The sequence below is a fragment of the Charadrius vociferus genome, unplaced genomic scaffold (assembly GCF_000708025.1).
Source record: "Charadrius vociferus isolate BGI_N301 unplaced genomic scaffold, ASM70802v2 scaffold333, whole genome shotgun sequence".
Taxonomy (NCBI): Eukaryota; Metazoa; Chordata; class Aves; order Charadriiformes; family Charadriidae; genus Charadrius; species Charadrius vociferus.
In genome coordinates this window covers 1,131,075-1,147,707 of record NW_009647682.1, presented here as the reverse complement: position 1 = coordinate 1,147,707, position 16,633 = coordinate 1,131,075, and the positions used below count along the sequence as shown (strand labels likewise).

The window sequence follows — 16,633 nt, the reverse complement described above, 5'->3', positions numbered from 1 at the left end:
TGAGATGCGTCTCAGCACTAACGCGAGCAGACCAAGGTTTCCTATTGGTATTAAATGGATGATGGAAGTGCAGAAGGGGCCATCTTCAAGATGCTTTTACTCTGAACACTTAAACCTCCACTTTCTGATGCTTTCATATACTCCTTAGAAGCCTTTATGAAAGACCAACATGACAGACCATTTCAGCAAGACAAACCATCTTTGCTGGCTCTGGAGGGGTCCCCAGTCCCCACGCCCTGGACTAATACTCTCGGGTACTTTATGGGCTGGGCGCTGCAGTCATACCTGACCTATTATAGGGGAAGTGGTGGGGGAAGAGATGTGTGGGGCAGATCTGTGCAGAGAGAGGTAGATACCACACAGAGCTTCCAGTGTGGGTATTAACCCCTGCCTCCCATGTTCCCCAGGGATGGAAGTATCAATCCATTTTGTCTAGGGGATCCTGGTCCCCGTGCAGCACACAGCCCCATTTCAGTGTCACACTTGAGGGATCAAGCAAGGCAGGCAGCATAGCTCTCCAAGCCTCTGTTTGGCTGAGATACCACTAGCAGCAAAATCCTGACCATGGTCTCCCTATCTGCTTTCCTTTCATCAGGGACTTGACTGATAACCAGCTGGTCACGCTGCCTCTGGATGGTTTGGGTGGACTGACCCATCTGAAGCTCCAAGGCAACCCAGCTCTCTCTGAGCCCTTCACCAAGGAGAGCTTCCCCAAAATGAGGTACTGGTGGTGTTGGCTCTTTCACTTCTGGCACTCCGTACAGCCTGTATTTGCTTATAGCAATCAGCCTCCTGCTTTCCTTGTTTATCTCATGCTTCATCCATCCTTTCAGGCCAATAGGTTGAGGAAGCTTCATCTGCTGCTAACGCGCCACATCTTTTAAATTATTCCATGGGAGAGTGGTGACGTGCTCATGGGCCCACCACCCCCACCCCAAACACACACACAAGTGGAAAGCATGGAGCAGGCCCAGCTCAGGGCTCCTCTCAATGGAAAACATTCCCAGAAGCCAGTCCTAGCTAATGACATCCAGCTTTCCTTCAGTAAACTCTGTTTGTGTGGCCGTGTCTTGTCTGCTACGGATTAATGAGGAGCCTGAAGGGGTCAAACTGAGCAAGAAGAGACTGCAAAATGCTTGGAGCACAGAGCTGCACTGCAGGCTCTGCCTCTCCTGACCCTCCCTTAGTGGTGGGTCTCCAGCATGGCACCTGCCCTCAGGGTGAGGAGCACATGGTCCAGATGACTCAAATTTCCCTGAGGTGAAGCCATCTTTTGTTTGGGTCTCCCAGGTAGTTCCCTTGGAGCCAAGGATGCATGAGCTGACAATGCTCCCACTCATCTAGTATGGGATCCCAAGGCTGGAGCTTCTCAAATTCATACACCCACTGCTGAGGTCACAGGTCACTGCACCAACATTGGGCTTAATAGTTCAGGTCCAATTAAAAGTGTGGAGCTTTCACTTCAGTCTGCCTCAGCAGTGGTGCCTGAGAGGCTTTCTCTTCTGACTTTTTTGACTTATCATGGCTTGGATCTGCTGCATGACTGGTTTCCAAATGGCAGGGGATCCCAGAAGCTTCTGGAGAGCTTTCCACACCCAAGATGGCAGTCCCTTGTGCAGAGCAGGTCAAGTTCAGCACTTCCAGGGACATTCCTCCTCTAAACTAATTCCATTGACATCTGTGGAGCTGGTTTGGATTTGTACTGGAGAGATTGAGTCTGCAGGAGTTGTTCATTGAACCACACCAGGCGATGTACCCATTAATGTTTCCTAAATTTTGGGGTACTGCCATTAAATAGTCTTATTCTTGGGGCATGTGTCTGGAGGAATCATCTGAGAACAGTTCTTAGCCATCCTGGGAGAATCTGTACCTCCCTACCACCTTTCACTAATAGGATTTAATTTGGAGCTTATAACAGGAAGCAAGCTTGTATACAGAGTTTCCATAGCCTCCCGGGGCTCAGCCAGAAATGTTTGGGAACTTAAAACAAAAGCATATTTTTGGAATATAGAGTTTCACCATATTTACTGATGTTGTCAGAAGACCTTAATTGTCTGGAAAACCTGAGGTCCCTTTGCGTTCATCAGCAGTCTTCCTGACTTCCAGCAAAGAAGCAGGAGTTTTCTGTTTTTGAAGAAAATACAGCTGCTGACTGAGATCCTGGTATTTCATCCAGATGATGTTCAGCTGCTGTTTAATTAACCTTGTAATACATGCTATAATTAACAACTAACAATTCTACTTTCAAGTAGAAATCAGTCATATTAAAGTAACTTGCTACACTTGAGAGATATGAGATTTCCCTGCCTGAGCTGGCAGGGGTGACCCACGCTCACGGAACTGGAGTTTGGAGGTGCTTCTTTGACCTTCAGCAACAAGCAAGGGGGACCTTGCACTTGCTCAAGCTCTCAGGAAGCTTCTCACCTTGAACAAAAGAAAGGATGCCCAGCAAAAAAAATGGCCTTTGGGTAAAAAAATGAAGACTCTACATGCACAGGCATATTGCCAGAAGGCAAGGGAACAAGAAGCTAATTCTCTCTAGGGAGAACTGCAGAAAGGTTTTTAGGAATTATCCAGGAACTTTAGTGCAGTTTCCAAACCTGGTGTTTGACAACGTCCTGTTGACAGACGGTGTCTTAAGCAGCAAAAGTGGGGCAGTGCAGAGACACCGTGGGGTGACTTAGGTCCATGCTCTGTCCTATATGGAGTCCTTTTCACCAGAGCAAAGCCCTGCTCCAGTGTAATCATCACATGATAGACTGGCTTTTGTCACTTGTGGAAATTAAGCAAAAAGTGCAAAGCAATGGAGAGTCAGGTCATGGAGGTGACACACCTAAAAGTTCTGCTTTCCCCCTTTGCAGAGTCCTTGAGGTACCTTACGCCTACCAGTGCTGTGCCTATGGAAGCTGCAGCAGCTTCTTCAAGATGTCCAACCAATGGGAGGCAGAAGACATGAGCCCTGAGGAGGAGGATGCCCACAAGAGGACTGTGGAATTGTTTCCAGGTCATGTTGACAATCACTGTAAGTAAACTCGGCTGAACGGTGATCAATCCAGGGGCAGGGCCAAGCTGCGAGCTAGGATGCGATCCTGTGCTTGCAGGAGTGGTCCCACTGCCAGCCATGGAGTTACACCTGCCTCAGGGAAAGTTGCTGTGAATGGGCTTCAATTAGAAAGAGCTGATCTGGCACATCCAAACCTTCATAATCTAACAGGAAGATCTGGCAGTCCTCAACAGCATGGACACATTTGCTAATTTGGCCTTGCTGACTATCGAGGGAGGCTACCCAAGCCACGCAGAGGTGGGTGAGGTTACATGGAACAGCTTCTGAGCCTGGTCATTAGACTTCTGGGCAGTATGGAGCCTTTGGCAGGACATCAGTCTTTGGTGCTAAAACATACAGAGGATGGACCCTAGGATTAATCTGAATAAGAGAATGAACCCAAAGAACTGGAATGTGCATCTGGCTGGAGGTAGAGAGACCTGTGTCTGTGCTACTCTTCTGCGCTTACCCTGATGCTACAGCAAAGGTTGGGGTTAGGTATGAAAAAAAGGACACATTTGGGGAATATGATGAGCTCAGCACAGGGGGCAGAAGTGACTGCACAGTTGAAGATGAGCAGTGCTTTCTGTCCAAGAGTCAATTTATTCTGTGCTCCAAAATGCACTTCTGCATAGACCTCCATGAAGACTGTCGCACGAGGCCAGCAGAGGAGTGTGGGAAGCAGACCTCCTGCACCCGCAGACTCACAGCACAACAGCAGCTCCAGGTGCAAAGCTGGGGCGATCCCTTTGCAAGGGAATCTCAGAATAATGTGAAGAAAAGCATGAGCCCCTTTGCTTCCTCTGTAGCTGCTGAAGAGTGGAAATAGCATTTCAGGACACAGCTTGGATGCTGCATTTGTTTGTATGTTTGTGTAAATACAGAGGCCACATGCACTTCCGAGGTCTGAAACGCCCTGTAGGCAAAACCACATTGTGCCTTGTGACTGTAGGAGATGGGGAGAGGGCTGAGTCCCTGGAAAGCACTTGTCTCACCTGCTCCTGGGAGCACCGCACACCCAGCCATAACCAGGGGCTCGGCAGAATCTCCTTCTGTGTCCTAAGCAGGCAGGACTAGATCTGGGGACCGATATTGACCCAGAGCAGTTAGATTCTCTCTGTTACAGCAGTGATGGGAAGCAAGATGACCCAGAGACTTTATGACACAGCCAGCAAGTGAGTCACAAGCCCTGTATCCCTGCTCCTGCCATCTGCCCTGCCCCAATCCTTCACAGACTGAGAATAAGCTTTAGCAACATAAAAAGTCCAGCCAGAGGCTAGCAAGTGTGATTCCTATCAGCATGATGTGCCTCCTGGAAGCATGGTAGACTTGGTGGTTACAGTGGGCAGACAGTACAGAGAAGCCATATGTTATGGTCATTGCTGCAGGAATTTCTTCTCAGCTGGGTCAGTTTTTCCATCATTAATGCAGCCCATACTTTAACAGTCCTCATGCATACAGCTGGGGTGTTTGCCCAGCAAAATGCAGCGTCTGTGAAAAGACATGGCTTGTGGCCAGGGCCCGTAGTACTGCTTACAGACCTGCACTTGCTGGGCACCAACGCATTTGATGTCTCAAAGGATACTCTCTCCTGGCCCCATCAGCAGACCAATACCTACCACGGGCTCCCAGGCCTCCAAGCCAGTCTCAGCCTCATGGATTATATGTGTGTTCGTGAGATATTAGGACCAGAGGGGAATGCTGACTGATTCTAAGATGTGCCAGATGAGACTATTACCAGCTCATAAAGGCTCACATTTTCAGATGTTTAAGCACTGGGTTTGTCTTGAAATATCAAACCACAGAGGTGCAAACGTGAAATGCACAAGAATGTCCTTCGTTACTATGTGCAACTTTTGCAGATGACTCTCCTTACCATTCAGCAATGCATGGTCTACTCTTGGCCATGAGGGTTTTGTGATATTGCTATTTCACTTCATTATTTGTTGCTTTATTTCTGTTCCCAGTGCTTCCTTTCTGATGGCTACCAGTGGTATTCAGATGTGTTATATGAATCTTGTAACACTTCCTCATTAAAGAGGAAAAAAGCTCCCAAACATTCCTTCCATGCAAGAGATAAAGTGGTCTCGTTAGGAAATAACTTGGGGCTCTGTCCCTGCCGTGTACAGCCAGGCTCATCAGGGCGCCCGGATGCTGTGGGAGAACTTGTGAGAGGGATGGGGCACGCTTCCAGATAGCCATGTCCTCTCAGCCTTACGTAGTGCTTGGAGCAAGGAACTGAGGAACCCTTTACAAACAAGCCCACAGAACCTCACAGCTGGGTGCTGAAAGGCAACTTGTCCCAGGCAGCCGTGTAGGGGGGAGAAATGTGTCTCCAGTGGCACAGCCTTGCTCTAGCAGCCAGGCAATGCTGCCTCCCCTAGTGTCCTGCTCCCGCATCCAGCAGCCATCCCTCATTCGAGCCCAGCACCCACAGGACCATCTGACTCCAGCCGCAGAGCACATGTGCTGCCACGGACCCCCGATGGCAGCTCAGCTCTTTCCCATCCTCCCAGGGCCCCTGATACCCAGGAACCCCCTGGACATGACCCAAGTGTGTCCATTGACATCTGAGTAACAGCCACCAAAGGAATGTGGTTAGTGCATGTCTCATCACTCTGCCACCTTGCCACCATATTTAAGGTCCCATTTCCAAAATTTTTTGTGCTTGGGATATGCCTCTATGGATTATAATTGGTGGTGTTTAGTAGATACCCCTGCCCCAAGCCTGTCCGGTGTGGCTAGGCCCAAAGATGGCTCGGGAGCTTGTCACGCAAGACATCCACCCAACACTCCCCGGCAGCTCGCTCCTGCCACCCTCCCAAAACTGGCTGCAGAGGGAAGACTGGCAAAGTGCAGGTCCTACCATTGCCATAGGGCACTCCCATCACAGTCCCAACCCCCCTCTTGGGGACCATTGGTTTGAACATAGAAAGGGATGTATTTACTTACAAGCATATGTTTGCAATAATGGAACAAAGCTATAGAAAGTGAGAAGACAACACACTTGTATGGTTATCCTTGACAATAGGACACTGCTTTACCCAGTCCAGCACCTCCATTAGCTTGTAAAGCTGACTAATTAACTTTTGCAACCACCCAGCAAACCCTGGAGGGTCCTTAGAGTGACACTTTTCCTACTTCTGTCATTCAAGAAGACTATTCAAGTCCCCCAAAAAGCACCTGCCCAGGCCCCTTGCAGCCACCCATGCCCTAACTCCGGGGGAGAGAGCAGTTATCTACAAACCCCACGTGGGGACTGCCCTGGCTAAGGCAGACAATACAAAAGGGGAAGAAGCATCCAGCCCAGTGTTTTTTGGTTTACCCCTTCTCCAGCAATTCTCCTTTTCCTCCCACTTTGGTGTTGGTACAGACAGCTGGGAACCATTTTCCATGGAAAGGGCACTACCAGCAAAGTGAGTTTTTTCCATGAGTCCTCAGAATGTGGAAGTGCCTCAGCAAAATTTTCATAAATAAGGGCTACTTCAAAAACAATGCAGTCTGCCTTGCTAGAACACAACAGCCATTTTCTTTCCTCTACAGTTCCCAGGCTGGGAGAAGTACTGATTTCCAGCAGGGAGAGGTACATTTTCTGCTTTGAATCCCGCTGTGCTGGCCAAGGATTGCTTTGGATTGCTTTGCAATTCACAGCTAGCTCAGTGGTCCAGGCAAAACAAAAGATCGCTCCTTCACTTTGTGCAAATGTTTAACCTACGCTTAAAAACAGCCTTTGTGCATTCTGGTCCTGTGAAGAGAAAAGGGATGGGGGCAGTTTACACTTTAACACTACCATGCGTTGGGTGGCAGGGGCGCACAGAAAGTGCAAGTCTCTGCATTGATTTGAGTATCGTGACTGCACATCACAGCCTCCGCACTGGGGATGGAAAAGACACTGGAGATTTGTAAGACTATAAAATACAAGGAGGAAAAATTTTTGCATCCCACTGTGAGTGTTTTCTTGCCAGACTCCAAAGCAGCAGTAATATTTCAACTCTTATACAGACAGATTTAAAAAATGGCATTTTTTTTTCCAAAGCTCACTGAAGCTGAGAAAGCCACAATGCTTGTCAGGAGGCACTAAAGATAGCACGTTATTTGTCATCATTCTTTAATCAAATAAACCCAGTCGTATTTTCAAACACAGGCAGGGAGCAGACCTCCTGAGAGGCACCATTTCTAAACGGATTAGGCAACTAAATCCCACTTAAGTTAGCCATATCTTCAGCACCATGGAAACTCGCCTTCCTGGCCAGTGCCTGAGCTGCTAGGTGCACACCTGGGCACCAGCACCTATCCATACCATCCAAGGGAGAGTTCATCCCACAGCCACAGATCCAGCTCCCCGGCTATTGGGCTGCAGCAAGCAGAAAACACATCCTTTCCCCTTCCTCCTGCCCACAGAAAACCCTCCAGAGATCTCCACTGGGAGCAGAAGGCCGTGCTGGTTCCATGGGCGGGGATGGTGCAGCAGGACAGCAGCTGTCCTCACTGTGTCCCAGCACTGTGAATTAGTGTTAGTTTGAGAAGAGGAACAAGGAACAAAGCAGAAAATCATGTCTTGGATTAGATTAAGAGAATGCCATTCTCCTTGGTGATGACCTACACCTACAGGCTATCAAAAGCACAGCTTAGGTCTCAGCCCCTTTCTCTTCCAGCAGCTTCTCCTTCAGCCAGGGAGTCTCTCTGCCTGACTGGCTCAGGGTGCAGCTGCCAGCACGATGGAGATGCTGGCCCAGGAGGCTGGGCTCTGAGGGCAGTACAGTCTGGTTGCATAAACCCCACAGATCCAAAGTCTGCAGGCATGGGCAATCAGACTGCCTTTAAGCAAATCCAGGACTGGGAACCTCTGGGGGTAAAAACAAGGCATCACAGACCCAAGAAATCATACGACATAAAATAAAGCAATAAACGTCGGGTTCTCTTGTCTTTTTGCTTCTGAGCCATTTGGTGGTGGTGGTTGCTGATGAAGAATTTGTGCTCCAAGTAGAGGCTAATGGCTCTCTTTGAACAAAGCTCCAAAGTCCCTGTTGATGAACTAACATTGGACAAGGCCTGCCCAGAAAGCTTCCATTTAGAAGACGCATTTGAAGGCTTTGTTTTCTGTAACCACATATGCTAGAATATTTATTTTTAATAAAGCATGCTGGGAGGAGGCATCTGCAGTCACACAACTCTGGGATCTGGGGCTCTTACACTTCAAATGTTGGGAGTAACCTAAAAACAGGGGGGTTGGCCACATTGCAACCCACCACCATTTACAAGACCTTCTCCCTCTACAGCAGTGACTGCAGGGGACAAACTGGACACCAGCAGCTACTTTGAACTTGTGGGCTGGGAACTGGCTGGGAAGGTCTGTGTGGAGGACAGGCAGTGGGAAAAGCTCTAGCCCTGATGGCCCTGCTCGTTCTTCTTTGAGCACTATTTCTCTGTTGTTTTCTCCTCAGATGACCTAGATGCAGATGACCTCCAGCTGGACCTCGAGGAATCAAAGCTGCACCCCACTATTCAGTGCACACCAAGCCCCGGTGAGCAGACAGGGAATCCTTTGCTTTTAATACAGCTGGGATCCTTTAAGCTTCTCTAAATCCCCAGGATCCCACTACCCTTCCTGCAGTGTCTCACAGACGTGCAGATCAGAAGCTTGAATGGTTTGGCTCTGGCCATTCTGGGGACAAGTGAGGAGCTTCCTTCTCCCACTCGGAGGTAGCTGCCTTCCTATGAGGAGAGGACAAGGTCATGGTATCCCTGACTGGGAATCTCAGGTATCACCAGGTCCTCCATCCACCAACCTGCCCACAGTCAGACTTTGGCTCTCAAGAAGTTCCTGTTCCCTTGCAATACTTAGACTTTGCTTTGTCCTAGCCAGCCCAGAATATTGCATGACAAGACCTTGTCCTTGATCTCCTGATCATACTTGCAACACTGCAAACCACAGGGGTACTTTATTCTGTTTCCTGAGAAAGAGAGCGAAGAGAGATGCCCTCACGTGCAGGCTGGCTGGGAGACAAGGAAGCTGCCTTCTGATTTTGTCCCCGTTCACCGCTCAGTGGTGTCCTACACCAGAACAGCTGCAGGCTGGAGAGGCCTGACTCCATCCAGGCAGCCACAGGACACCGGCAGAGATAGGGTTTTCACCACTTGTCCCACTGAGTTAGCTGCAAAAGAGACAAGAAGGAACAAGATTTTATCAGAGGGCATGCCCTGCTGCCTGGGTGCAGAGGTTCTGGCTCTCTGAGCGCAGCCAGCCAAAGACCTCCACCCGCTTTGAGCTGAACAAGACTTCTCAGTTTCCTCTAATTTCTTTTGCTCTCTGTCTCCTACAACTTTGCCCATCCTGTTTATGGTTTTGCTGAGCTCCCGCCCTGAGCTCCTCACTGTAACTTCCGAACCTCTCCCAGAGGCAACTCTCTCTCATTGCACAGACTCTCCCCTCTCTTCTTTTTCCTTTGGCAAACAGCATCCACACCAGTCCTCTTTTTACCCCACCATGGTCTTCCCTTACTCACTCCCCCTTCTCCCCATGTCCATCCTCCACCATTATTTCTCCTGACATTTCTCCATGCTCTCCTTGCCCAGGTCCCTCTGTCCCTTCCTTTCCACCTGTTATGGTTTGAGAAACGTATAACAATTTATTGTCCTTTAGACAATCATTCTATCACCCGATGACCCCTCCCCACCCAGGAACAGGAATTGGGGAAAAACAAGGAAACCTGGGGGTTGAAATATAAACAGATTTAATAGAATAAGACTACATAATTAACATTAATGGCACTAAAGAACCAATATTGATCTCGATCCCAATACAGCATATGCAAAGATTATACTGAGCCCATTCTATCTGTAGGAAGCTGTGTACTCCCGGCAGGGTACAGCAATTGTCGGACACTGTGAACTCTACAGCTTCAGGAGGAAGGGAGGGGCTCAGGGTCTGGCACCAGGGCACAAAGTTCTCAGGATGGCAGCCATCAAGGGAGAGAGAGAACTTCACAGCAAAATTTCTAATTTATATTGAATGTGCCATTCATGGTATGAAACAACCCTGTTGGCCAGCTTGGGTCAAGTGCCCGGGTCTCGCTCCTCCTCATCCCTGCACCTGGCAAGCTCGAAAACACTGGGACCATGAAACCCACACACCATAGCTGGCTATAAAGTAAATATTTTCACAAACTCAGACAGTAGAGTCTTCTAAAAATGCAGTTTTCCCAAGCATTAGAAGACAAATAAGTCCCATGTCGCTCAAACCAGGGCACCACCCCAGCTCCCTCCCTCGATTCCTCTCCGCCTGCTGTTTCACCCTCCTGCTTTAACACTTCATCTCATCTTGGCCATCCCCTCCATGCAGAGGTCATTCATGCAGAAACAATAAGACACCACTTAGCCAAGGTCTTGAGTATAAGGGCAGAGGTTGGCAATTGTCAGAGCTGGATGCAGCATCCTGCTGTCTCTCTCACATCTCCACACCCCTGACTCCAAGATCCCGGGGGGTAAAATGAGAAAGAGCAGCTAATGGCAGAGGGGCCCAAATGCCAGGCTGACACCAGGAGTGTTAGTGGGTCTGGAGTCCCACAGAAATGTAGGACATTATGGTCATGACTTCCTTTGGACAAAGATCCACTTGGAACTCAGATTCTACCCTACTGAACAGGATTCAGCGTAGGTCAGGTGTGCGACACGAGAGCAAAAAGGCTTTGCCAGGCCCTGACCTTTTTACATTTTACGAGCTCTGACAAGTTTGCCATTTCTCACATTTCACTTATGACCTCTCCTTGCTCCTCGTTTCTGCTCTGGACAAGATGTGAGCGAAGGACCTGGTCAGCATGCCAGAGTCACCCCAGTGTGGGGACAGGAGCGCAGGGGAGCTGGGACAGAGTCAAGAGGTGGCACTGCTGCCATCCTGCTGCAGAAGAAGGGAGACAATGTTGTATGCTCCTCTCCAGCCCTCAGCATTCAGTAGGCAAGGGGCTGGTGGGGCCAGGAGAGGGCTCAGACCTAGCCCCTGCTCCGAGCAGCACCACTAGAGCAGAGCAATATATTCTGCGTTTAACTTTGGGTTTTGTTTTCTTCCAGGTCCCTTCAAGCCTTGTGATCACTTGTTTGAGAGCTGGATCATCCGCCTGGGAGTCTGGGTCATCGTTCTGGTCTCGGTGCTCTGCAATGGACTGGTCATTCTGGCTGTCTTTGCCTCTCCCAGCTACCTCTCTCCACTTAAGTTCATCATCGGCTCCATAGCTGGAGCCAACATGCTGACCGGCATTTACTGCAGTATGCTGGCTCTCGTCGACGCCCTGACCTATGGCCAGTTTGCCAAATACGGTGCCAGGTGGGAGACCGGTGCAGGCTGCAGGGTGACAGGGTTCCTGTCGGTGTTTGCCTCCGAGGCTGCCATCTTTCTGCTGACATTGGCTGCAGTGCAGTGCAGCATTTCAGTCTCCTGTGTGCGGGGCTATGGAAAGTCCCCCTCCTTAGGCAAGGTCAAGGCTGCTGCCTTTTGTTGCCTGTTGCTGTCCTCTGTGGCTGCTGTTCTGCCTCTCTTCTCCATTGGGGAATATGGAGCATCCCCTCTCTGCCTCCCATATCCCATCCCAGATGGGAAACCTGCCACCCTGGGCTTCACTGTGGCCTTGGTGATGACAAACATGCTCTGCTTCCTGACTATCACAGGCACCTACATCCGACTCTACTGCAACCTGCTGAAAGGGGAGTTCAGCGCTGTCTGGGACTGTGCCATGGTCAAGCATGTGGCCTGGCTGATCTTCACCAACTGCCTCCTCTACTGCCCAGTGGCCTTCCTCACCTTCTCCTCCACACTCAACCTCTTCCTCATCACCCCAGAAGTCATCAAATCTGTCCTCCTTGTGGTCCTGCCCCTGCCCGCTTGCCTGAACCCCTTGCTCTACCTGCTCTTCAACCCCCACTTCAGAGGTGACCTCCGCCTGCTGAGGCAGAAGGGCCAGGACAAGGGGAGATACCCCCAGTCCTGCGGGGTCGATGACATGGAGAAAAGCTCCTATGACTCCACCCAGGCTCTGGTGAGCTTCTCCGACATTGACCACATATTCGAGACACCTGATTCCCTGGGAGTGCACCCCATCCTCAACAGCTACAGCTTCCCCTCCATGACGCTTGTCCCCTGCCAGCAAAGGGTGGGCACCAGGGGGAAGGAGAGGGGATTCTCTGAGCATTGTCCCTGCCTCAATGACAGTGACATGCTGATTGCTTCAGAGAGTCGAGATCCGGCTGGCAGCAGCCTCCGGATAGCCTTCTTCCCCTCACCACCCACGCCACCCTACACGTCTCACTTATAAATCTCCTCTGAGTAGCCGTGCCGAACAGCCCCACACCACACACTGAGGGTCAGCCCCAGCGCTGGGTGGCCAGCAAGGTGACAGCAGGCTGCTCCATGTAAAGCACCAGTACAACCCATCTACCCACACCCCCTATCATATCTGCCTGGGCAACCGGCACCACTCTGCCAGCTGCCACTCACCTGGAAGGGCTCTGACTGAGCTCCAGATACTCAGGGCTGGCCATGGGAGGAGATAAACCCCCTGTGCAAGTGTTTCCCTTGCTAGGGACTTCCTGGGAGAGAGCCCCACCAGCTCAGGAGGTGGGTCAGGGAGACCCTCCTCCTTGTCATCCTACAGCATCGCAAGCCGAGAGAAGCCTCCAGCAAAGCCAAGCATGTCTTCTTGAGGCAGAGACATCTTAGCAAGAAAAAGCCATTGCTCTGTGGCAGAAAAACATGGAAAAGGCCAACTGCAATGATGTGGCCACCCATAGGGACCTCAGGCCTTGTCCCCCAGGGTCCTCTGCAGGTCCCACAGACTCCTGGTATGTGCTTCTGTCTGCCCCACACCATCGACTGGAAGAGCAGAGGAAGTGGGTTAAAAGCAGTGTATCCATGTGTGCACCTGATGTTTGGACTGTCTCCATTTTGGGAGGCTCCGCTTCATCCACTGGGAGCCTCATAGGTTGGGCAGGACCCCCACTTTCAGATGATACCAGGAGCTGGGGATGCTCAGCCCCACTTTCAATCTGGCCCACAGTGTCTAACTAGGGCTCTCTGAACCCTAAGGCAGCCAAATCCAAACACCTCCATGGATAAATGTATTTGCTTTGCCTGGGGTCACTCAGTAGTGCCTGGCCAGGGCGCCCAACGGAACACCAGGCTCCCTCCACCTTCATTGCTCCTTCCACCTTCGCACACTGCAGTACACCCAGGGCACTCCTGCCTATAGCCACCCGGCTCCTGGTCAGGCACACTGGAAATGGAGTCTGGCTCCCTCACTGCCCCCTAAACCTCACTCCTGGAAGAGGCTGTTGGTTCTTGGGCACGTCCTCCATGCAGAATAGCCATTTTGGGGGCTGCACTTGCCCTCCCCTATTTTAAGGGCAGCCCATCTAGAAGGAGGGAACAGAAATCAGCCTTGTGGGATGATGGCATCAGGAAGACACAGGCCACTGGGAACAGTCTCAGATTCACTCCCTGCAGCTCAGGGATCTCCCAAATCCATGCTCTCCATTACAAACCCTCCCACTGCCGCCCAACGCAGCAGGGAGCCCGTGGGCCCTGGGCAAAGCTTTGGTTCTGCTGACATTACTGCAGCTGTGTAAGTCATTCATTCTTGTGAGATAATAAATGAGCCCCGTTGCTGACCAGTGGCTGGCATCTGTCCTCTTGCATGTGAAAAGCACCTTGTTGGTTCATTCAGTGGCTGGCTGGCTGCCTCTCTCAGCCAAACCAGACTGCTGCTGCTTGGATGCTGTCTGTATTGGCTGAGTGAGGACTGGGAAATAGCACTGTGTCCACATGAGCTGGCACCATCCTCCCCACCCTCTTCTTCAGAGGGAAGAACCAAACTACCTGCCTTCATGCAGCAGAATTACATCACCAGTGTCCCTCTCCAGACACCATGGACTAGACCCACCTGGTTGCACCCCTGATCTCCTGCTCAGCTGCATCTAATGTCTGGGTTCATAAGCAGGACAGAGGCTGCTGCATAAAAGTTTAGGGACGTCATATAACAGGGTCTTCCCATGCAAAGACAGACTCCTAGCCAGAGCCTAGGTCTGCTTCCCTTCTCTTCATGTGAGCCCCGTAGTCTCATCTCAAGAAAAACTTGAGAGATCATCAGGTAATCAGAAGAATGAGATTCAAAAATTAGAGAAGAGGATAAGAACACCAAATTTAGTGACAAATCCAAAGCTCTGCTATGCAGTCAGGGTAGGTACTACAAAAAATAAGCCCTGTTGTAATACTTGAATCCTGATCTAGACTTCTGATATCCTACAGATGCTCAAAATCAGTTCTCATGCTTGGCTCATTAAAAACACTGAGCCATTTTCTTCCATTTCCTTAGAGTTGCCCATGTGCACATGACTGGGAAAGACTCATAGCTAGTTCCATTTGCAGAAATAAAATGCTCCTACAGAAGTGGGATTATACATCCCCAGTGTAAATCCAAATTCCCCAGCACATATCCTAACTCCTAAAGAAATCCCTAATTACAAGATACCCCCAAAAAGAAACCACCGACATTGACACAATGAGCACCATTACAAGTCACAGACTAACCGCAGTGACCAGTCCGGCCCAAACCACGATGACTCTCTTGCCTGAAATCCCCTGCACTGCACTGCTGCCAGGAGCATTCATGCCACACTAGCAGGCATTAAGGTACCGAAACGAACACTTGACAAACAGCTGTCCCCAACGGATGGAGTGCGTGAGCTCTCCATGGGCACTGGGCCATCAGGGAACAGTCACAACAGGACAGCAGGAGCTAAGCAGCACTTGGGACAAAAAAAAAGCAGGATGCTGCATGGTCAGTGTAGCAGACATTGAGTCCCCAGTTGTCCCAGCTGGTAGATAGGGTTCCCAAAATGTATGGATGTTATGCACACTTCCTACACACATGTCAGTGTGCGTGGACAGGCTGCCATGGCTGGAGAGACTGCAGTGTAGAGCCAACACCTTCCTCTTGGGATTACACGAATTACAGCCGTCATCCAACCCACCTGTCCCTTATACAGTCTCAGCTTAGCTGGACACATCCCACTGTGATGTTGTCATAGGTGTCTCAGGTGGTGACACCACAGGGTAGACCAACTAGCAAACAGCATTACAGACATCCTTCATGGTACTGAACACAGAGGAACAGGGGAGTCTGAGATCAAGATGGCAGGAGTCTGGCACAGCCACCTTTCCAGGGCTCATGCTCATCACTTCTGGAACTGGCTGAAGAGGAGAAAGAGCGTCTGAGAGTGCGCAACCTGGGAAGAGATAATGACAGGGTTGATGCAGACACAGACACTGTCCTTCCCAAGAGCAATAATGTTTCCCCAGGAAGCTGTGGAAAATTTCACTGCAGGGCTGGGTAAAAGCCCTCTGGAGTATTTGGGCCCCTAGTAGTCAATGTGGGATTTCCCACCCTCTCTCTTACGGACAAAGCAGTGGCCAGCTGCCCTTCTGGTCCTGTCTGTGCTAGAGCACAGCACAGCACAGTCCAGCTGAGCCCTGCAGCACCTCACCCCATCCCTCGGGGCATCCACAGTAGATGCTGTTCATGCACATCCTGACCATTAGCCCCTGTTCATCCATAATCCCTGCTTCACCCTGTCTTCTACCTCCCTTGTGTCTTCAGGCACATGGCTGGAGGGTGTCCACTGTGAAGGGGACATTGCAAATGCCAAGGAAGACTGCAGGGCACCTCTGGGGAAGGAGGGACTGGGACAGTACCAGGCCACCCCACAGGGCTTTAAGCCTAGAAAGTAGAAACACACTGCAAAGCACAGAAGCACTTCATTGCTGTTCAGTGTGGAACCTTTTCCCACCAAGGGTCCATAGGCTGCCTCCAGGGAAGCTCTGGTGAAACAGTTGCCCCTCAAAGCCAGTGCCCATCTCATGGCAACCCAGGAACTGCCTACCCCATAGAGAACAAAACTACTGGGTACAGATCCTGTGCAATGCACCAGACAGCACCCTCTTTTCTACCCCTCAGAGCCAGCTCTCATCAGGCTCAGAGCCCTTCCTCACAGTACTTCTGCACAGACCACTCTCCTTGCTTCACTGAGTATAAGCTTGTCATGGAGCAGGGATAAGACCTGTTCCTGCTGCTTCCCCAGGGCCACATGGAGCCCCTCAAAGCCCATTTAGAGCAAATACACCCTGAAGCCCTCTCTGAGCCCTGTCAAAACTAGTAAGAGGAGGGAGCATAAACACAGAGCATGTTCTGTCCTGGCCCACAGAGGTGCCTGAGAAACAGTGAGAGCTTATGGATCCGCAGAGGAGCAGGAAACAAAAACCAGCATCCTCCTCTCTGCTATTGCAGGCCATAAATCCCGAGCATGAACTCTGGCAAATGCTTATTAAAGCACCTTTCATCACATCTCTAAACATGACCTTCCACCCTACCGAACACTGTATTCAATAATTATTAAAAACAAAAGTAAAAGCAATCCTACACCACTCCATCTCCCTTCTTAGCAGCTGGTTTGGCCCTTGCTGGTGCCAGGCTGAGCACCTTCAAGCAGCTCAGCCCTCTGCCAGTCATTAGGTAACTGAGGGTAACCCTGCTGCTCCACAGGCAA

General features: G+C 50.5%; 1 protein-coding gene across 1 annotated transcript in view; it reads left to right on the top strand.

Moving 5' to 3' along the window:
- LGR6 (leucine-rich repeat containing G protein-coupled receptor 6) overlaps window positions 1-12,348 on the top strand; it is a 146,073-nt gene extending 133,725 nt beyond the window's left edge. The window contains exons 15-18 of the mRNA XM_009881348.1: window positions 596-721; window positions 2,862-3,022; window positions 8,488-8,568; window positions 11,111-12,348. Coding sequence (XP_009879650.1) covers window positions 596-721; window positions 2,862-3,022; window positions 8,488-8,568; window positions 11,111-12,348 — 1,606 coding nt within the window. The remainder of the gene's footprint in view (window positions 1-595; window positions 722-2,861; window positions 3,023-8,487; window positions 8,569-11,110) is intronic.
- The last annotated feature ends 4,285 nt before the right edge of the window (window positions 12,349-16,633 follow it).